The following is a 23,027-nucleotide window of genomic DNA, read 5'->3' as shown; positions in this document are numbered from 1 at the left end:
GGGCAGATGGTTGTTAACAGCAGACAGGAGGCGCCATGTCTGTTTATCTTAGCTAGCCTAGGGGATAAAACTGGGCAAATAACCTCAGGGTTAACAAGGCACCTGTCCTTTTGCTAATCAGCTCTGCTCTGGGCATCAATACCCACAGCGCTGAGGTCTGTAGCCCTATTTACCTGTTTACCAAACTTGGTCCTTTCCTCCTGTGAAAGCATCTTTCTACTATAGTACTAAATTGGGGGGCATTTTTGCTATGAATGCCTAATCTTGCTTGCCTCATATACCTTTGTATTGGGGACCTTTGCCGCCCTCTCTATTCTGGGGGCCCTGGCCCCTCCCTACTTTATTCTGGGGCCTTTGCCCCTCCCTTCTTTATTCTAGGGGTCTTACCTTGTTTACCCAAACTTGGGTGAGAGCACCCTATGGCTTTATAATTCTTTATGCCTTGCTAACCCATTGGTGCAAGCCCAGGGAATTTCTAAGCTTATTCCCCACAGTTTTCATCCTTTCCTTACTGATGTGATGTATCAGATTGGATGATTTGCAGATATTGAACCACCCTTGCATCTTGGGAATAAATTTCACTTGATTGTGGTGAGGGTTTTTGTTTTTTGTTGTTGTTGTTTTTTTCATGTATTTTTGGATTCAGAATGCTAATGTTTTGTTGAGGATATTTGCATCTGTGTTCACCAGAGATATTAGCCTAGGGTTTTCTTTTGTTGTGTCTGGTTTTGGTATCTGGGTAATAATGCTGGCCTCACAGAATGAATTTGGAAGTTTTTCTTTTGTAGTTTTTGGAAAAGTTTGAGAAGAATAGATATTAACTCTTTCTAAATGTTGAGTAGAATTCACCTATGAAGCCATCTGGTCTTGGGCTTTTGTTTGTTTGGCATTTTTTGATTAGTGATTCAATTTGCTGATAATTGGTCTGTTCAGGTTTTCTGTTTATTGAATTTGGGGAGATTATATTCACTTCTTCTGGGTTGTCTAGTTTGTGGGTATATGATTTTTCTTAATATTCTCTTAAAGTCCTTTGTATTTCTAAGGTGTCAGTTTGTTCTCTTTCACTTCTGATTAAAAAAAAATTTTTTTTAATGTTTATTTTTGAGACACACACACACACACACACACACACACACACACACACACACAGCGCAGTGGGGGAGGGGCAGAGAGAGTGGGAGACAGAATTCGAAGCAGGCTCCAGGCTCTGAGCTGTCAGCACAGAGCCCAACGTGGGGCTTGAATTCACGAACCGTGAGATCATGACTTCAGCTGAAGACAACCGACTGAGCCACCCAGGTGACCCTGTTTTATCTTTACAAAATGCCAGCTACTTACTTCAGTGAGTCTCCTGTTATCTTATTAGTCTCTATTTCATTTATTTCTCCTCTGATCTTTGTTATTTCTTTTACTAGCTTTCAGGGTGTTTTTGTTTGTTTTTTGTTTTTTTGTTTTTGTTTTGATCCTTGAGATGTAAAATTAGGTTTTATATTAGGAGGTTTATTTTTGCTTATTTAAGTGTAGGAATAGATTGCTCTGAGCTTTTCTCTTAGACCTGCTTTTGCTGCATCCCATAAGTTTTGATATGTTGTATCTCCACTTGCACTTGCTTCAAAGTATTTTTAAATTTTTCTTTTGATGTCTTCTTTGACCTATTGGTTGTTCAGTAGCATGATGTTTAATCTCCACATATATATGAATTTTCCAGTTTTCTTCTTGTAATTTATTTCTAGTTTTATACCATTATGTTTGGAAAACCACCTGATATGATTTCAGTTTTCTTAAGTTTATTAAGACTTAATATATGATCTTATGATCTGGCTAATATATGATCTTATGATCTGGCTAATATATGATCTGTCCCCAATAATGTTCCATTGAGAAGAATACGTATTCTCTTGCTTTGAGATGGAGTGTTCTGTATATGTTAAGTACATCTGGTCTAATATGTTGCTTAAGGCTTATATTTTTTAATTGCTTTTCTGTCTTTGTGATCTAGCCACTTATGAAAGTGAAGCTTGAAGTCCCCTACTATTACCATATTGCTATTTCTGCCTTTAGGTCTGTTAATACTTGTTTTGTATACTTAGGTGCATAAATATTCACAAGTATTATATCTTGTTGGATTAAGCCCTTTATCATTATGTAATGACTTTGTCTCATTATAATCTTTGCCTTAATGTCTACTTTATTTCATGTAAGTATACCTTTCTGTAGTTCACATTTGCATCAGATATCTTTTTGCACCCTTCACTTTCAGTTTGTGTCCTTGTATGCCAAAGTATGTAAGCCAAAGTATGTCTCTTGTAGGCAGCAGCATATAGTAGAGTCTGATTGTTGTTTTTTTTTTTAATTTTTATTTTTTAACATTTGTTTTTGAGGGAGCAAGACAGAGACAGTGTGAGTGGGGGAGGGGCAGAGAGAGAGGGAGACACAGAATCCAAAGCAGACTCCAGGCTTTGAGCTGTCAGCACAGAGCCCGATGCAGGACTTGAACTCACGAACTGAGAGATCATAACCCACTGAGCCACCCAGATGCCCCTTGTTTTGTTTTGTTTTTTTAATCCATTCATCTACTGTCTTTTGATTGGAGAATTTGGTCTATTAACATTGAAAATAATTATTGTTAAGTATGAATTTACTATTGCTATTTTGTTTATAGTTTTCTGGCTGTTTTGTTACTCCTTTGTTGCTTTCTTCTCTTGCTCTCAGCCTTTGTGATTGATGATTTTTTTGTAGTGGTATGCTTAGAATACTTTCTTTTGTGTGTGTTTATTGGTTTTTGCTTTGCAGTTACCATAAGCCTTACACAAAACATTTTAAGAGTTATAATAGCTGTCTTATTCTGACAGTGCTGAGATACACCAAGCAGGAGCGGGAACAAAGGAGAGGAGTGGGGAGGATGGTGAGTTGGGCAGGGGAGAGCCCCTGGCTGGCTGCCAGAACATTGTAGCAGGAGGAAGTCCAAGTGTCACTTCAGTTCAATTCAAGGAGCAGGTGCCTGGGAACTGAGCACCTTGATTAACAATAATGGCTGGAGCTCATCTTACAAGTTATAAGTTACAGGAGAGTTGGCCAGAAAGGACAACAGTCACATCCCCACTCTGTCCCCACTCCTGGCCCTTGGAGACCCTCACATTGCCCTATGCTGGAACTGGGGGGAGGGAGGAGGGAATTCCAGAATGAAAAGCAAGAAAGGTGTTGTTTCAGCGTTGAACAGTGAGATGGAGGATCATGACAACATGTATGTCCCCCTGGACCTTTCCTCTGCTGGTGCAGCAAGAGAAGGCAGAAGGGCAACCTGCTCAAGGAATCTGTTCAGATTCTCTGTGATTGGCTGTATGAGCACTGATACAATGCCTATCCTTCAGAGCAAGAAAAAGCATTACTGTTCCAACAAACATGCCTATCTACACTACATGTTTGTAACTGATTTATCATCACTTGCTGCAGACACTTCACTGATATGCTGAGAAAAGATGGCAAAGATCCAAATCAGTTCACAGTTTCCTGCCGTGGGGCCAGGATTTCTGAAGTGAGCTCTGTGGAGTCAGCAATGTGCGTCAAAAACTTTATACCATCTCTAGCAGAGAGCTCATTGCATTCCTGTACAGCTGGACCAAACCCATCCCCAGGGAGGCCACTGTCCCCAAGCCGTCATCCCCAGGATCAATATTGGCCCATCCATCAATGATTTGTCATATGATTGTGACTGCATTGAAAAACATACCTTTCTGTCTCTGCCAGCCAGTTGCTATGGAACAAAACACAGTTATACAGGAAAATACAGCAAGCAGCTTTACAGACAACCTCCCTCATTTGCTGAAAGGACACATGTAAATCCAGACAAAGTACAAATATACAGAGTGGTCTTTTCAACACTCCTCCCCTACTGCACTGAACCTCAACTAGGATTTTAGTGGATTTCAGCTTCTAGTGGATGTTGCATTCAATTGGGCTGCAAATATGGTGCTTCAGGCAAAATTTACAGCTTAACCCTTTTTCAAACGAAACAGTTTTCACAAATGTTATGATTTCCGGGTTGATGGGAAAAAATAAATCGCATTATTTTACAACACACACATACGCACGCACAAACATATATATGTATATGTGTATTCTAGTTTATTTTTAGAGAGAGAGAGCACTCGTGCATGCCTGCAAGTGAGGGAAGAACAGAGAGAGAGAAAGACTCCCAAGCAGGATGTGCACTGTCAGCACAGAGCCTGATGCAGGGCTCAGTCTCAGGAACCATGAGATCATGATCTGAACCGAAATCAAGAGTCAGACACTTAACCAACTGAAGCACCCAAGTGTCCCTATTTCATATATTTTTTTAACTAATATTCGACATAGGATTGCTGAAATGAAGCTTTTTGTTACTGAGCTGTCTTCAATGAAATACAATTAATCCAAGAACTCTAAACTCAAAGCTACTGTAGAAACAAAGGATTTTTAAAAAAAATATTTCTTGGTAGGTTATTCATAATGTAAGATGGTTATCCAAATCACGTGATTTTATTTTTCTCTCTCTCCTCCCTTCCCTTTTTATTTTTTTCCCAGACTGCAATACTTAGAGAAACTATAGTATCTTCTCATTTTCATGTGGAACAGGATGCCCACATACTAATTAATAAATTTTCAGTTTTTTTCTCAAGCATGAATCTTGATTGATGCCTTTTTCCATGACAAAATGAAGTATTTTCCTAAAAAAAAAAAAAAGTTACAACAGTCTATTTGAAGTCGAGAGCCACTTAGTCAAAATGTTTTCTAAAAGCCTTTTTAAAGTTTATTTCTTTATTTAAGTAGTCTCTAAACCCAACATGGGGCCCAAACTCATGACCCTGATATCAAAAGTCACATGCTCCTCTGATTGAGCCAGCCAGGTACCCGTAGAATGTATTCTAAAGTTTTATATTTTACACTTCCTCCACATTTTGTGTTTTCAGTGTCATGATGTCATGATTTATTTCTTTTCATTTTGTGTATTCCTCAACAGATTATTGAATTTACAATTATTTTTACTTTCATACTTTAATCTTACTAGCTTTGTAAGTGATTAACCTAGCACCTTTGCGACATTTGATTATTCTGTATTTTACTATATTTGCCTTTACTTATGAGATTTGTACAGTTGATCTTTGAACAACACAGGGGTTAGGGGCAGCAAACCCTTCCCCCCATGCAGATGAAATCTGTGTATAACTTTTGACTGTACAAAAACTTAATTACTACCAGCTTACTAGGAAGCCTTAATAACAAGGAATTAACACATTTTAAATATTATATGTTCTTATAATTTTTATAATATTCTTATATCTTTATAATAAAGTAAGCTGGATAAAAGAGAATATTATCCAGAAAATTATAAAGAAGAGAAAATACATTTACAGTACCATACTATAAAAAATCTGGGTATAGGTGGACCCATAAAATTAAAACCTTTTTGTTCAAACTATGTTGTTCAAGAGTTAATTCTTAGGATGCCTGGGTGGCTCAGTCGGTTGAGCGTCTGAGGCTCAGGTCATGATCTCACGGTTTGTGAGTTCGAGCCTTGCATCGGGCTCTGTACTGACAGCTCAGAGCCTGGAGCCTGCTTTGGAATCTGTGCCTCCCTTTTCTGTGCCCCTCCCCTGCTTGCACTCTGTCTGTCTGTCTGTCTGTCTCTCTCAAAAATACAGATTAAAAAAAATTAAAAGAGCTCATTGCATTCTCATGTTTTCCTGTTACCAATTAGCACTTTTGTTTCAGATTCTTTAAAGAAGACTCCTTAAGATTACCTGTAAAGCTGGTCTTGTGGTGATGAACTTACTTTGGTTTTGCTTATCTGAAAAACTCTCTATTTTTCCTTCAATTCCAAAGGACAACTTTGTTTGGTAGACTATTCTTGATTGGCATTTTTTTTTCTTCTACCACTTTGGATATGTGCCACTTTCTTCAGATTTGCAGTTTCTTCTGAAATATATGTTCATTCTTGTGTGAAGGGTTTCCTTTGTATATAACAAGTTGCTTTTCTTTTGCCACTTTTAAGATTCTTTAGTAGTAATATGTCTTGGTGTGGGTGTCTTTGGACTCATCTTATTTGTAACTCTGCTTTCTTTATCTGGATATCTGTTTTATTCCCCAGGTTAGTGAAATTTTTAGCCTTTTCTTTCTTGAAATAAGTTTTCTGCCCCTTTCTGTTACTCTTCTCCTTCTGGGACACCTATAATATGAATGTCGGTCTGCTTGATATTGCCTTGTAGGTCCCTTAAGCTGTCTTCACTCTTTTTCATTCCTTTTTGCTGCACTGATTAGATGAGTTCCACTGCCTTGTCTTAGAGTTCATGCATACTTTCTTCCATTCCATCTAGTCTGCTGTTGAATCTCTTAGTTACTTTTCTTTTTTTTTTTTTTAATTTTTTTTTTAACGTTTATTTATTTTTGAGACAGAGACAGAGCATGAACAGGGGAGGGTCAGAGAGAGAGGGAGACACTTAATCTGAAACAGGCTGCAGGCTCTGAGCGGTCAGCACAGAGCCTGACGCAGGGCTCAAACTCACGGGCCATGAGATCATGACCTGAGCCGAAGTCAGACGCTTAACCAACCAAGCCACCCAGGCACCCCTCTTAGTTACTTTTCAGTGTAGTTATTGTCTTCAGCTCTGTGACTTCTCTTTGGTACTTTCCTGTATTTTCAAAATTATCACTTTTTTCATTCTTATTAGCTTGGTAAGCACCTTTATGACCATTATTTTGGACTCTTTATCAGGTAATTCACTTACTTCTGTTTCATTAAGGTTTTTTTCTGAGGTTTTACTTTGTTTTTTGTTTGTAGCATAATTCTTCTGTTTTTTCCCCCTTGACTCTGAGATTTTTATGCATTAGCTAAAACAGCTATCTCTTCCATTCTTGAAGGAATGGCTTCTGTAGGAGAAGCCATTGTAGCTTTATTTAATCCTGCCCTAGTTCTTAGCTGTCCCTCAAACCTTTGTGATTATCCAGGCAGCTTTATTCTTAGTGGCTCCTAGTAGTTGAGGTTGTGCCAAGACCTGTCAGTGTCCTAAGAGGGAGGATCTCAGTCAGTACCTAGAGTCAAACTGATTGGAAGCCAGACCCTAAGGCAGTAGCTTTTAAAGTATGCCAGTATCCCTTTTTCAGGGGGAAGACTGGGAGTTGGGCTTTCTGTCTGCTCCCTTTGTATTGAGCTCTGGGGTGATAGCTAGTTAATAACTGTTTCTTTGTTTGCTACCATTCCATTGAACCCCTGAGCACAAGCCTTGCTGACCCTCAGAACCAGGCTGTTAGAGTGGGTGGGGGGCCTGGTGGGCTATATTTCCGTTTCCTCTGTGTTGCAGCTGCAAAACCCTGTGAGCCAGATGCCTATACAAGCTGTTTTCTTCAAGACATTGACAGTGTGGGATGAGACAGAGAGAGTGTGTGAAAATGCTGCCTACCAACCAGCCTCCTTAGTCTCTGTGGTTGGCCCCAAGATGTGTTTTTAAGTAGAAGCCTGTAACTCAGTCCATAGCTATAAAGATAAGCCAATAGGCCTCTTTTAACAGAATAACTGGGGATGTGTTTTGGTCTGCTGTGCCCTGGTTTGGGGGTGGGGGGCGGCGGCGGCTTTGGGGAAAGCCTGTTAAGAACTGTTTTAGTATTTGTTGAAATCCTATTATGCTCGCAAATGTAAGCCCCGTTGGCTACCAGAGCCAGGCAATCAAGTGGCATCCCCTAAGTGGAAGTTGCAAAAGAAGCTGGGGTACTAGAAGTGTACATATCTTTTTCAGTTGATCCCAGTGACCTGGAGCACAGCAGAGGGAGAGCACGATGATTGCACCTTTCCTCCGAGGACTCTGGAGGAAATTGTTGAAGGCCTCTAGATATGTATTAAATTAGATGCTTGTCCTTCAGGCTGAAGTTTTTTTTTTTTTCAACGTTTATTTATTTTTGGGACAGAGAGAGACAGAGCATGAACGGGGGAGGGGCAGAGAGAGAGGGAGACACAGAATCGGAAACAGGCTCCAGGCTCTGAGCCATCAGCCCAGAGCCCGACGCAGGGCTCGAACTCACGGACCGCGAGATCGTGACCTGGCTGAAGTCGGACGCTTAACCGACTGCGCCACCCAGGCGCCCCCAGGCTGAAGTTTTAAGATACACAAGTAAGCCTTTTTCACAGAAAGTGTGGGTACTTCTCAATTAGTTGCATTTGTGCTAGGCTCTGGGGTGGGCGAATTTGCACAAACCCTTTAAGAACTGTTTTTGGTTACCCATATATAGTCTTGTAGATCTCATGGATGTGAACTCCATTCACTTTCTAAGCTAGATGTTTGGAGGCTTGTCTCTTGGGTGTAGTTCTTAAAAGTTGGGGTACCTGATGTGGTTTTCAAATTCTCTTCAGGGAGAAGCTTGGGATTGTGAGTTCCCTTCTGATTGTGGGTTAGCATACCACAGTTGGGGTTTATAGCAAGATTTTGTTTCACCTCTCCTCATTTTCATGTGGATTTTTTTCCCCATTTGCGTAGTGTGAAGGAATCACTCAGCTAATCTTTGGGTTTCTTTCAGAGGAAATGGTTTGACTTGTAGCTGTAGATTTGGTGTGTCTGTGAGAGGACATGTGTTCAGGATTCTTCTACATTGCCATCTTGAACCAGGCCCACTGGGGACTGCTTTAGAGGCTGCCTACCACACCAGATTCAGAAAACCTTATTAATGATGTTAAGTATTTCTGATTTTATTCTAAAAAATTTTAATGTTTATTTATTTTTTGAGAGAGATTGAGAAAGACAGAATGTGAGTGGGGGAGAGGCAGAGAGAGGAGACACAGAATTCGAAGCAAGCTCCGGGCTCTGAGCTGTCAACACAGAGCCCAATGTGGGGCTCGAATTCACTAACCATGAGATCATGACCTGAGCCAAAGTTGGATGCTCAACCGACTGAGTCACCCAGGCACCCCTAATTTTTTCTAAAGGTTATAAGAAACCATGAAAAAGTTTTAAACAGGGAAATTATTTGATCAGATTTTTGTGCAAAAAATAACTTTGTCTAGGACCAAGAATGGATAGGTTAGAGTGTATTCTGTACACCGGATAAGTGATCATTGCTATAGCACAGGTGAGAAATGTAGTAGTTTGAACTTTAGTGGTAGCCATGGAAATGGAAATAAGTGGATGCATTCAAAGTACATTAAGGGTGCGAACTTAGTGGACCTAAAAATAGCTTTGATGTGGAAGTTGAAAGGAAGGAGTCGAGTTAGTTTTTCAAGTTTCTGGCTAGAACAACAAGATAGATGGTGACGCTATTTGCTGGAATAGGAGGACAGAAGCAATTTGGAGAGGTAAAGAGGGAGATGAGATGTTTTGGGCTATGTTTTGGGCTAATTAACGTGACTGTCATGAGATAGCCAAGTTGACGTATAGAATAGACAGTAGTTTGATAGGTCTGGTGTTTACCTTCTGAAGTCTGAGCTGGAGATACAGATTCAGGAGTCTTTAGCATATAGTTGTAAATGATGACATGGTAGAGGTTGAAAGTACTTTCTAGTAAGACTAGAAGAAGGCCTAGTACATACTATGGAGAAATTCCAACATTTAAGAGGAGGAGGAGCTGACAGGAAATTAGGAAGAAAACAAGGAGATATGGTAGGCACACATTCCTTTCTATCTAGTGATGAGTTTGTATTTTTGAATTCCTTCTAGCTTGAACTTAGTATAATCAATGTTGAAGAAAAGATCTATCTAGGACATAGCCTGCTTCTTTGGTTGAATAAATATTTTTTGGGAATTCATTATATGAAAGGCATTGTACAGAGTATTGGAGGTGCAAAGTAAAATGGCACATTCTAACTGTCTCAGAGTCTCACAAGTTGTTAGTGTCTTTAGGGGGCCACTGAGTTCTGATTCTTTTAATTGACTTTTTTTTAGTTCCAGAAACATGATTTTTATCTATTTTCTCACAGATGAGCAGAGAGCTGCTTCACATTAACCAAACTAGTAAAAGAGTACAACTGGTAAACTGTCACTTCATTAATTTACAGTAAGAAATATAAATGTCAGCTGCCCAATACTGCATTTTCTCCCCTCTCAGAAAGCTAGAATATTATTTGTTGAGCATGACATCAGCATGAGGATGAACACTGTAAATGTATAGTTTTCTCAAGTTATAATCTCTGCAAACGTTTCTACCTTGTGATACATCTGCAGTAAAAATAGGGAACTAGGAGACTTACTGATGAAATCTTAGTCTTTTCTTTCTTTTTCTAAGTATCACTACCACCATACACACTCCCCATACCCTGTGTCCCTAACCCCATCTTGCTTCTCCTTGGTAAATATGAATTAACTCAGAAAATTAAATGTTAAAATTGTAACTTTGTCAAATTCAGTTTTCCTATTTTGCTGTTTTGTTTTGAATCCAGTTTTGTGCAGTATCTTGAATATTCATGCTCAAAAAAGTAAACAAAGCACTCAGCAAATTGGAGTATGTTGGATTCCTCATTCCTGTCCTACATCCTTATGAGAAGTTAAAATATGGGTCAGATGTGAGTCATGAGAGAGACTCTAGAATGGCTACAAGGTTTTTTGTTGGCTTTTTTTTTTTTTAACCTAAACATCTGGAAGAATGGAAACTCTAGTTTCCATTTACCCTGAAAAGGGAAGTTGTAAGGTGGGTAAAGTTAAAGGAAGCAGTAGCTGTTTTAGCTTATAAATGTGAGATGCCTGTTGTACTTCATGTGGAGGTAGATGTTGATGAAGCTGCTGGATGCATGATTCTGAAATTCAGAGGAGTCATCCAGACTTCATATTTTGTTTGTATGTTTTTAACACATTGATGGTATTTAAAGACATGAGATCACCAAAATGAAACAAGTAGAGAAACGATCTGGGACTAAGCCCAGAATATTCCTGGCTAGTGAGGAACCAACCAAAGCAAAGGAGCAGTTGCTGAAACTGCAGATAATGATAGTAGTATCCAAAAGCCAAGAGGAAAGTGTTCCAAGAGTGAGAGAACACAGCAAGTGCTGAAGAAAGGGGCTGGATAGACTAGAAAGAGGCATGAGGAAATTGAGGGTGGTGGTGGTAGTGGATATTTTCATTATCTTGATTGTGGTCATAGTGATGGTTTTATGGGTTTATATGCATGCTTTAATGAATTGTACATGTTAAGTTTGCGATTTATTTTATGTCACTTATGTCTCAATAAAGTTGCTTTAAAAAATTAAAGAGCCGTTCATGACTTAAAAAAAAAAAAAAAAAGGAAATGATCAGCTGTCCAATACTGTTGATAGGACAAGGAAGCTGAGAATTCAGAATTGACCATAGGAAATAGCTGCATCCTGGGTTACCTTAACTAGAACACTGTCAGTGGAGTTGTGGGGATAAAAGTGATTTGTGTGAGTTCAAGAGTGAATGGGAAGAGAGGAAGTGGAGACAGAGCACAGGCAACTTTTTTTTTTTTTTAAATATTTATTTATATTGAGAGAGTGCACTGACGTATACAAGCAGGGAGAGGGGCAGAGAGAATCAGACAAAGAATCCCAAGCAGACTCCACACTGTTAGTGCGGTGCCTGACATGGGGCTCCATCCCATGAACCATGAGATCATGTCCTGAGCCGAAATTGAGTTGGATGGAAACTTAACTGACTAAGCCACCCAGGCGCCCTGAGTAGAGACAACTTTTTAAAACTTTTGCTGTAAAGAGAAGCTAGAAATGAGACTAAAGAGAGAAGTGAATTCAAGAGGAAGTTTTAATTTTTAAAAGAAAATCACAACTTATAAAGATAGTATAGCTTGGCTCATACCAGTGGGAATGAATCAACAGAAAGGGAAAAATTGATACTATTTATGTGAAAGAGAAGAACTGTTGTAGCAAAGAATTGGTGGAATGATGTCCATATATATACTCTTTCTTTACCATTGGTTTTGAGAATTCTGGCCATAATTGTGAACATTAATTTATAAATATGTTTGAATATGCTCTTTATTCATTGTTTAATTAAAAAACTGGGTTTTGTGGATCACTTTTGAAGATATCTTTAAAAGCCATGTACATTTTTTATGTGTAGTAATCACCATATTTGATAATTTTCATCTCATCTGTTAAGATTGGTACTTATATGTTAGAATCTTATATTTTATTTCATGCAGTTACAATATCCATGCCTCCTCAAATGAAATATAGATCTGGGGTGCCTGGGTGCTTCATTTGGGTGTGCATCTGACTTTGGCTTAGGTCATGATCTCACAGATCGTGAGTTCAAGCCCCGCGTCAGGCTGTGTGCTGACCGGTCAGAGTCTGGGGCCTGCTTCAGATTCTGTGTCTCCCTCTTTCTCTGCCCCTCCCTGCTTGTGCTATGTCTCTGTCTCTCTCAAAAATAAATAAACATTTGAAAAAAATTTTTAAAAATGAAATGTAGATCTTATAATGCAGCACTTACCAGCATAACTGTGATTGTTAGATAAGTTATTATCATTAGCCTTAGCCATTGTTAAGAAACTTTTCTTGAAAAAGGATATACTCTCCCTATAAGGTAACTTTGTGAAATAGTTTCACTGAAGAATTTGATGAGATAAATTTTGAGCTTCCAATATTCTTTTTCTTTTAAGTTGATTTATTAATTTTGAGGGAGAGAGAGAGGGACAGGGAGGAGCCAGAGAGAGAATCCAAGCAATCTCTGCACTGTCAGTGCAGAACCTGATGCACGCCTCAAACTCTAGGAACTGTGCCAGACCATGACCAGAACCAAAATCAAGAGTCGGACGCTTAACTGACTGAGCCAACTAGGTACCCCTGAACTTCCAATATGCTTAGGATTGATTGCTTTGGGGGTAGGAGAAAATTGATGTGATTTTTTTTTTTTATTAATGTAATTTTTGCTAGGAGTAGCTGTTCCTGCAAATTTTGTGTTTGATAACTCTGACCATAATTGTTTCCATAGGTGATGGGAAACCTAGGAGCTTTCAAAAGAAGCCTTTTATTCTCAGCCTTATCTTATTTGGGTTTTGAAGCATATCAAGTATTTTCCCAGGCTGCTGTGGTTCATGCCATAGACAAAGGTAAGCCTAAGCTAAACATGTGGACTACTTAGAGTTATTTATGTTTTTTATATTTTGTTAATGACTTAGAGTTGTTTTTGAATAGGTAATAAAACTAACATTGTTAAAGGCTGTATTATTTTCTGCTTTTCTCTACTTGTTAGTCTGATAATATATATGTGTATGTATGTATATATATGTATGTATCTGTGTGTGTTATATCTGTGTGAATATGTATATATATCTGTATATATGTATAATTTCTTCTAGCAATTAGAGTTCCTTCAGTGAGAAATACTCTATCAATACTTTGTAGTTTTATGGGACTCTTGGGGTAAGAATGTTTTTTACATTTTTAAACGGTTGAGGGATTTGTCAGGGAGAGATATATATACCACAAAGACTATATCTGGCCCTTATGACACAATGATTTGTTTGTTTCCTTAATTCCAAGGTATTACACTCTTCTTGGTATAGTTAGGAAAGGCCCAATTACTTTGAGGTAGAAGTATTTTATTTACCAACAATGCAATGTTGTACTAAATATCAAGTAACTGATAGAAAAGTAAAAAAATTCCATCAAATTTTTTATTTGGCATTCTATAGATAAGTAAACATAGACTTGCCATATGTAAAAAATTAAATGTAATTAAACCAGTTGTGTATGTAGAGAGAGCCATAATTTCAGTATATTAGGAAAAAAAACCCTTTTTTTAATGTTTGTTTATTTTTGAGACAGAGAGAGAGGGAGTTGAGGAGAGGCAGAGAGAAAGGGAGACAGGATCCAAATTGGGATCTGGGCTGACAACAGAGAGCTTGGTGTGGGACTTGAACTCACGATCCACAAAACCATGACCTAAGCCAAAGTTGGACACTTAACTGACAGACTGCCCCAGGTGCCCCAGAAAAAAAACTTTTAATTTATGGGTTAAACCTTTTTATTTTTTATAGTCCCCACCTTTTAATCATCAAGAAAGTGACTGGGGAAGGAAGCAGAGATTTTATTTTGAATAGATGTTCTTTTGGGGCGCCTGGGTGGCGCAGTCGGTTAAGCGTCCGACTTCAGCCAGGTCACGATCTCGCGGTCCGGGAGTTCGAGCCCCGCGTCAGGCTCTGGGCTGATGGCTCAGAGCCTGGAGCCTGTTTCCGATTCTGTGTCTCCCTCTCTCTCTGCCCCTCCCCCGTTCATGCTCTGTCTCTCTCTGTCCCAAAAATAAATAAAAACGTTGAAAAAAAAAAGTAAAAAAAAAATAAAAATAAAAATAAAAAAGAAATGAACAGATGTTCTTTTTAAAGTTGTGATAGATGAAGAATTTGAGAATATTAGCCAAAAACTACTAGTTATTTATTGATTTCATTCGCCCATGACTATTCTTATCTTTAAAAGAGCAAATAATTGAGAATTACTATGTTTTTGTTTTATCTTTTCCTTTTTTAATGGATAATTTTTATGAAGGATAAAGTAGAGGATTTGATTCCGTAGACTTTTCACCCTAACCTCAATTCTCATAGAAACCTTGTAAAGTAGTTAGGACAAAAGTATATTATGACATGATAGTTTTTTAAAACTTATCCTTGAGAGGTGTTGCAGTTTTAAGATTTTTCTGTGTGTGTGTGTGTGTGTGTGTGTGTGTGTGTTCGTATTCCATTATGGTATTTAAAAAAATTTTTTTTAAATTTATATTTATTTATTTTTGAGAGACAGAATGAGACAGAGCATGAGTGGAGGAGGGGCAGAGAGAGGAGACCCAGAATCTGAAGTAGGCTCCAGGCTCCGAGCTGTCAGCGCAGAGCCCGACATGGGGCTCGAACCCACGACCTATGAGATCATGACCTGACCTGAAGTCGGACACTTAGCCGACTGAACCACCCAGGCGCCCCTGCTATTTTTTTCAAAGTGAACTCTGCCCAAGGTGGGCTTAAACTTAGGACCCAGATATCGTGAGTCACATTCTTTACTGACTGAGCCAGCCAGGCTCCACCCATTATAGTATTAACTTTTGAAAAGAAGCTCAAAGTTAAAACTTCTTCAAAGTCAAAGTGTCAGAGCAGAAATGAGAACTTTAATCAATTTTTTTTCATCTGTCACAGTTTCAGTGTGCTTTAGCACCATTTCCTTACAGAAAATTAGTGCAAATTTGTAGTGCTTCCCTGAGCAACAAAATATGGCACTTTGAGAGGCAAAGCTGAAATTAATTTTAGCTTTAATGGTAATAGCCCCTTTTTTCAAAGGTGTTTTTATTTAAAATTACTGTGTATACAGTAGATTAAAAAGAACATTTTAATGTGCTAGACAGCTTGTGAGGGTCGCACAAACTGGGTGTGGTCTTGCGTAGCCACAGTAGCTAGCTGGCAGGGTGGGGTGGGGGAGGAGAATTAGGGGTTTAGTGTGTTAAACCTGTTTCTTTATGCCTCAAAGAACACTGATGTGGCTTTTTTCCCCATTCTCTTCCTCTACTTGCACGAGACACCATGAGCTGGGCTGGGGGAATCTTGTGGGCAAGCCAGAGACCAGGCACCATAGGAGTGAATTTCTTTTGCCTAGGGATGGCTCTGTGTCCCTGCCAGGTGGCATGCATCTCCTTTAGGGACAGCTGGTCCTTCAGTCCAATCTCCAAGATTATAACTGTCAGGTGTGAACTTACTAAGAATTTCACTTCAGAGGAGACAGTTCATCACAATAAGATCTCCATTATAGGAACTGGATCAGTTGGCATGGCCTGTGGTATCAACATCTTATTCAAAGGCTTGAGTGATGAAGTTGCCTTTGTGGATGTTGATGAAGGCAAACTGAAGAGTGAGACAGTGGATCTTCAACATGGCAGCTCTTTCATGAAAATGCCAAATATATTTTCCAGCAAAGATTACCTTGTCAGTGCAAACTCCAACCCAGTGATTATCATAGCAGGTGCATGTCCAGGAAAAGGACAAACATGCCTTGATGTAGTCAAGAGAAATGTGTCCTTCTTTAAATTAATGATTCCCAATATTACCCAGTATAGTCCCCAGTGCAAAATGATAGTGGTGTCCAGTCCAGTGGATATCTTAACTTATGTAGCTTGGAAGTTGAGTGCATTTCCCCTGTTATTGGAAGTGGCTATATCTGGATACTGCCCATTTCTGTTTCTTTATTGGGCAAAGGCTTGGTATCCACTCCAGAAGTTGTCATGGATGGATCTTTGGAGAACATGGAGACTCAAGTGTACCTGTGTGGAGTGGAGTTAACATTGCTGGTATCCCCTTGAAGGATCTGAATTCAGAAATAGGAATGGATAAAGATCCTGAGCACTGGGAAAATGTCCCCAAAGAAGTGATAACCTGTGGTTACGAGATGGTTAAAATGAAATGTCATACTAATTGGGCTGTTGGCTTATCTGTAGTTAATTTAATGGAAAGCGTTTTGAACTATCTTAGGAGAGTGTATCCAATTTCCACCATAACTAAAGGCCTCTATGGAATAAATGAAAAGGTATTCCTTAGTGTTCTTTGTATCCTGAGAGAGGATGGTATTGCAAACGTTCTAAAAATAAACCTGACCCCTGAAGAGGCGGTCTGTTTGAAAGAGTGCAGAAAAGCTCTGGGAAATACAGAAGGAGATCAAGGTTTAAAGTTGTTTAAAGCCACCCTTATGAAGTTATTGATGGAGAGATAGTAGTTATAGGATTATATATCAAACTTTTGAATAAACTTGAATTCATATATGTGTATATATAGTAGTTGCTATTTGGTCTAAATGTATGATGTATGTGTTTAATGTGTTATAGAAGTTCTGGTTCTTTTCATCCAGTATATACCAATTCTTTCATTCTGGCTGGATTTTGTATTCATTTATATGCTGTTTTAAAAAAAAGTTGTAACTTCCTCTACAAATGTAAAAATAAAAGTATTTACAAACAAAAATAGCTCTGTTGATTCCAATTCTAACACCAAATAAAACCTTGATTTGACCTTGAAAAACAATTTTTAATATTCTAAGGTGTAACTTATTCTGAAATCTAAATGTATTGTCTTTATTACAGATTTTAATGAAAGCTGCCTTATATTTTAGAATCCTTCCTGTGTTTTCAAGCATATTTTGAGCACTTAGAACGTTGATACAAAATATGGAGTATGGATATTAGCCTACTTTGATTTTCTTTAGCTTTGTTTTCTTACATAAAATGTCATTTTATAATTAGTTGATTGGCATGCTCATTATAATTTGTGAGACTAGGCCATAGCCCTTGGGGGAAAAAAATCAATTATTGATAAAATATAGAGATCAGATTTTCTTTTAACTTGGAAAATGATTCATGTTCCTATAAAGTCTTAATTCCATCACTCCTTACAAGTTTTACTCTGTCATATATCTGATTCCCATTTGGTGTGCTGTGATCTTTGTATTTTTTAGGAAATGATCTTTAGAGAATTCTGCTCATCAAAACTTCTCTTTAGAGCTGCTTCACCATTGAAGCCAATTAAAATTTTTTTTCCTCATCAATATACTGGGATAAAATCCTATTCTGAAGTGAGATGTTTTTAGAAATTAAGGGTATATATATTTTTTTGACCTTTCATTCGGATGGGATTCTGGGACTCATTTTTTAAAATGGTAATGTCTATATTTACCACAAGATAATGCAAATACCCACTTGGTCGTAATTGAAGAACTCCAGTAGAAAGTTTTTCATTATTTCCTTAAAATAGACAAAATTTAAAACTCCTAAAGATATGCTAATACAGTCACAGTACTCGTGTGTGTGTGTGTGTGTGTGTGTGTGTGTGTGTGTGCGTGCGCGTGTGTGTGTGAAAGTTCACTTGTAAAGTACCTAAAAGATAATTATAAGTGGCCCATTAATAAAGATTTGTCATATCACTTCACTTGTCTCTCTTCATATACCTGTATTGATTCCTCTTTGATGAATCTACAGAACTGAGGCTAGTGCTCCTTCATCTGTGTTTCATTGTACTACAGCAGGGCATAAAGAGGTACTGTGCATCCAGTACTGCTTAGGCACAGTATTGTTGATGTGAAAAATTTGCCTTAAATTTTGATGATGTTGTTGCTACTTAGAGCCTTCTAACCCTAGAAAAATCCTAGAGTATCTGAAAAAATCTAGATACTCATTTGTAAGTTCTATAAGGAGAAACTTCTAGAAATAGAGCTGTTTTGCTTGCTTAGAGGAGTAGAGTTTTTGTCCAGATACCTCTCACATGGTTAAGAGTACACGTACCAAGAAAAACCAGAAAGCCAAAATTTACTAACTTAGGTCACATCAGTGACATTTTTTTAAATTCTAAAAATTATCTTGTGCATATTCATTTTAGGCTAAATTTGAGATTTCATTGTACAGCTGAATTAATATCTCAGTTCATCCTGGATATTATTTTTTTTTAAATTTTTTTTCAACGTTTTTTATTTATTTTGGGGACAGAGAGAGACAGAGCATGAACGGGGGAGGGGCAGAGAGGGAGGGAGACACAGAATGAAAACAGGCTCCAGGCTCCGAGCCATCAGCCCAGAGCCTGACGCGGGGCTCGAACTCCCGGACCGCGAGATCGTGACCTGGCTGAAGTCGGACGCTTAACCGACTGCGCCACCCAGGCGCCCCATGGATATTCATTATTAAGTTGAAAAGTAATTTACTTTAAAAGTGTAGTCCATTTTATAGAATATGGTCTCTTTATGTCAGTAACATAGCTTATTTTTAAATATTTTCAGGAAAAGTACAGAGCATTAAACAAAAAAAACCCAAAACAAAACACAGCTGATTTGCAGATATGAGTGGTCTACAGTATGCTCCCACCCTAGTGCCTATGTGAGTCTGTAGTATCAGAGTAAGTGCATTTTTTTCTTGTAAATTGCACACTGTATGATTTTAGAAATTTCTGTTTAAGAATTAAGAAAAACATATTTAGGGACGCCTGGGTGGCACAGTCGGTTAAGCGTCCGACTTCAGCCAGGTCACGATCTCGCGGTCCGTGAGTTCGAGCCCCGCGTCGGGCTCTGGGCTGATGGCTCAGAGCCTGGAGCCTGTTTCCGATTCTGTGTCTCCCTCTCTCTCTGCCCCTCCCCCGTTCATGCTCTGTCTCTCTCTGTCCCAAAAATAAATAAATGTTGAAAAAAAATTTAAAAAAAAGAAAAACATATTTAAACCCTGGGTATTATAGCTTATGGTACTATACTGTATAACAAAGAAATAGGAAGTAAGTGATTTAAGAAGTTAAGAATAGTGCACAAAAGATTTAAATCATTTTAAATTATTAACTTTATTTCTACATTCTTCTTTTAATTGTGTGGATGATGAGTTGAAGCATTCCTAGATCACGTTAAGGACAGTAATCTCTATCAGTCTTCTTGGAAAGTCTGAGAAAAATCAGTGAATAGATTTAAATATAGCTTTGCTATTTACACATACCATGTATACATTCAAATATGCCAGATCAGTATATTTAATATTGTGTAAGTTTTGTGTGACAGCAGCTGTAACAAATTACCACAAATTTAGTAACCTTAAACAACATAGATTTATTATCTTACAGTTTTGTAGTTCAGAAGTCCCCAAAATGGCTCCCGGTAGATTAAAATCAAGGAGTCGGCAGGGCTGTATTTCTTTCTGGAGGCTTTAGGAGAGAATTCTTATTTTCAGCTTCTAAAGGCTTTCCACATTCCTTTACTGAAGACCCCTTTCCTCCATGTTACAAACCAGCAATCATTTCACTCTGGCCTTGTTTTCTTTGTTATACCTCATCTGACTCTCTTCTTCCACCTTCCTCTTCTACTTTTAAGGACTCCTGGGAGTATATTGGGCCCCCTGGCTAATGCAAGATCATTTCCTATCTTAAGGTTAGCTGATTAGTAGCCTTAATTCTAGTTACAAACTTAATTCCCCTTTGCCATGAGACCTATACATTTTTACAGGTTCTGGTGATTAAGATGTAGACCTTTTGGGGACCATTATTCTGCCTACCACAAATATTGACTAAGAATGCTAAGATTACTACTTTTTAAGAATCTTTGGGTTGTTGGGAGTGCCTGGCAGGCTCAGTTGGTAGAGCACACAACTCTCGATCTTGGGGTTGTGAATTTGAGCCCCAGCTTGGGTATAGAGATTACTTAAAAAAAAAAATCTTTGGGTTGTTGTAACCCAAATTTGGACAATCAGCCACTGATAAAAATATACAATAAAATGGAAGCAAACTTAAGAAAGTTAACCAGCCATGTGAGTATTAAATTCTAACACCCAACCAGATTGAGGTAGGATTAAAGAAGAATTTGCTAATTCATTTAATTTTTCTTAAGCTAGTTATAAGTATATCATGATGTTAACTTAGTAAAAAAGTACTTCATATAGTGTCAAATTCAGATTTTTTTCTGGTCTAGAGCTTAATTTTAAAAAAAATTAAACCTCAAATACATTCTTATCAATTAAAGCATACTAAGGTAAATAATAAACTTAATTGAACATATTGAAATGTTGGCTTATCTGTAGGACTAAGTAATACTGTACCCTTATAGAAGACAATTCAGTATGTTGTTCCTTAGTAATAATTGGAATATCCTGAAATTCAAGCTTACTGTTTTTTTCAGGAACTAATCAACTTATTTTAGAGCATCATGTTGTCTATAAGGTTTGTATGTTTTGTAGTAATGTATAAACTAGTTAATGAATTGGTTGGTGTATAGTGCCAGTGAGGGTAGTTTCAGATTCTCTGTGTAGTTAAATTCATGTAAGTTTTTGATGACAGATTTGACTCTTTCTGTAACAGCATCTGTATAAGTTAGATCATAGAGTCTAGTGAAACAGTGTGGTGCAGTCCATTCAAATTAATAATTTTCAGTACTGGAAGTGGATATTACATCATCATTTTCAACAATGGATGGTATTTAGCAACAACAACAGAGAGTTTGTGTGTGTGGAGGGTAAGGGTACCATAACTTTCTTGCAGGAAATTGCATTTTAAAAAATATATTTAGTCAGTTCCACAATAAGTTTTCTATGTTTTTCTTTTCTCCGGTTTCAGTAAACACTTACTGCGATAGCTTCATTTACTTCTTTCTGCTAAACTTAAATATAGGTTCTTCAGAATTTCTGATACTTCTTTATAGGTGATTTCTATATCTAATTTCTTTTTCTTATATATGAAAGTGTTTATGTTTCTTAGCATTATTGCCATCTGGCTTGGGAAGACCTACTTTATTGTGTCTTTTTCATTTTTAGTGTTCAGAGTTGAAGAAATTCTTGAACAAGCAGACTACCTATATGAGAGTGGAGAAACAGAAAAACTTTATCAGTTGCTGACTCAATACAAGGAAAGGTAGGCAATATATGATAGGCTTGGGTTTGCAGTTTCCTCCAAGTTTTTGTTATTTAACAATTAAGATGGTTCTTGGTGCTTGAAATTTTTTATAATTTTTTAAAAAAATTTTACTGCAAAATAATGTTTCTTAGTGTTTAATTTGTAGTATAATGTTTCAGTAAATGATTCACAAGTGCTACATGTATGTCAATGATTTAATAAAGGTGATTCTCCATAGTTTTTCTAGTAGAATGTTGAAGTATTTTTTTTACATTTGTTATTTTGCTTTGGATCATATGAGGTAGTTGTTGTATATATGGTTATCTCATATATCTGTGTTGTATATTTCTCATCTTTTTAAGTTAATTTCTTACTGGCATAGGATATAAATGAATTAGGATGATCATATGCCACCATTGAATAGTATCTGTGTATCACTTCAAATTTTTTTTTTTTAATGTTTATTTTTGAGAGGGAAAGAGTGCAAGCAGGGGAGGTACAGAGTGAGTGGGAGATGTAGAATTCGAAGCAGGCTTCAGGCTCTGAGTTGTCAGCACAGAGCCCATTGCGGGGCTTGAACTCATGAACCATGAGATCATGACCTGAGCTGAAGTCGGATGCTTAATGACTAAGCCACCCAGGTGCCCCTGTGTATCAATTTAGAAGCAGTTTTTTAGAGAAACTAAAAATGCCTCCTTTTTCCATTTTAAGTATTAGATTACATGTTTAGTCCAGAGTATCACTATGTAGTCAGTTTTGGGAAGGATTCAAGTGGAAGGAGATTCTACCCTATTAAATAGGTTAAATAAGGCTAAAATGGCATTGCCAGACCACATATTTACTTAATCTTCTAAGCTAAAGATACTGGGTCATTTTCAGCTACCTTTCTTAGATTCCCAAGACCAGTTTTCCACCACAACCCATCAATTTTACTTCCCAAATGTCTATAGGATCCATTTTTTCCTCTCCATGTTCCCCTTAGTTACTTGTAGGGGCTGGTTTGGTATTTTATAGTCATTTCAGTAATTACTTGAAAAGCAAGCTGTAGGATAGTTACCCCATATTTAATTACAGATATACAGTTGCTACCTTTAGTTTCAAAATTTTATGTGACTACCATTTTTTTAAGTTTATTTATTTATTTTGAGAGAGTAAGTGAGAGAGAACGTGAGCAGGGGAGGAGCAGAAAGAGAGGGAAAAAGAGAATCCCAAGCAGGCTCTGCTGTCAGTGCAGAGCCCCATGTGGGGCTTGATCCCATAACCGTGAGATCATGACCTTAGCTGAAATCAAGAGCCGGATGCTCAACCGACTGAGCCACACAGGCCCCCCAGGTGAATACCATTTTTTGTTAAGAAATATATAATGGGCTTAAGGGCAGACATTTAATAAAAAGGATAAAAAGTCTAATGTTTTAAAAAATATTTCTAACTCTTAATTATGGTTACTATTTCATTTATTAACCATTTCTTAGTTTATAAAAATATTTTCAAATGGAAGTTCTTCAAGGGGTCCAGTGCCCTTACTTGAAATATTTCATGCATCATGGAATGGATGACACACGCAAACATAGGATTTATCTTGAGATTTTGTTATATTCAGTCATTTATTAACACATATTTATCATATGCCTATTGTGTGCCAGGTACTGTATTTTGGTCTACGGATATAGCAGTTTTGTTTTTTAAAGCATGATCCTGTCTTTAAAACTTATTTATTTTATGGGACTATCTGA

The 23,027-nt window shown here is 37.7% G+C and overlaps 2 protein-coding genes and 1 pseudogene across 5 annotated transcripts in view; all 3 read left to right on the top strand.

Moving 5' to 3' along the window:
- Window positions 1-23,027, top strand: part of RMDN1 (regulator of microtubule dynamics 1) — a 55,388-nt gene that overhangs the window by 5,873 nt on the left and 26,488 nt on the right. For 3 of the 4 annotated variants that reach the window (XR_006961119.1, XM_047074106.1, XM_047074105.1), the window contains exons 2-3: window positions 12,918-13,035; window positions 21,216-21,312. Coding sequence is in view for 3 of the 4 variants with exons in the window: in XM_047074106.1 (XP_046930062.1) it covers window positions 12,918-13,035; window positions 21,216-21,312 (215 nt within the window). In the remaining variant the exon portion in view is untranslated. Of the gene's footprint in view, window positions 1-8,090; window positions 8,142-12,917; window positions 13,036-21,215; window positions 21,313-23,027 lie in introns of those variants that run through there. The other variant, XM_047074107.1, reaches the window with a different exon arrangement.
- On the top strand, window positions 3,183-3,996 carry LOC124507755 (homeobox protein TGIF1-like; annotated as a pseudogene).
- Window positions 15,419-16,622, top strand: LOC124507753 (L-lactate dehydrogenase A-like 6A). The gene is given in 3 exon segments (XM_047074104.1): window positions 15,419-16,112; window positions 16,114-16,572; window positions 16,574-16,622. Coding segments are annotated over 3 exon segments (1,134 nt in total). The 5' UTR covers window positions 15,419-15,486.

The sequence above is a fragment of the Lynx rufus genome, unplaced genomic scaffold (genome assembly GCF_022079265.1).
Source record: "Lynx rufus isolate CCGP_SWC_20201006 ecotype Redwood Valley unplaced genomic scaffold, mLynRuf1.p SCAF_12, whole genome shotgun sequence".
NCBI lineage: Eukaryota > Metazoa > Chordata > Mammalia > Carnivora > Felidae > Lynx > Lynx rufus.
This window is presented reverse-complemented; position numbering and strand designations above follow the sequence as displayed.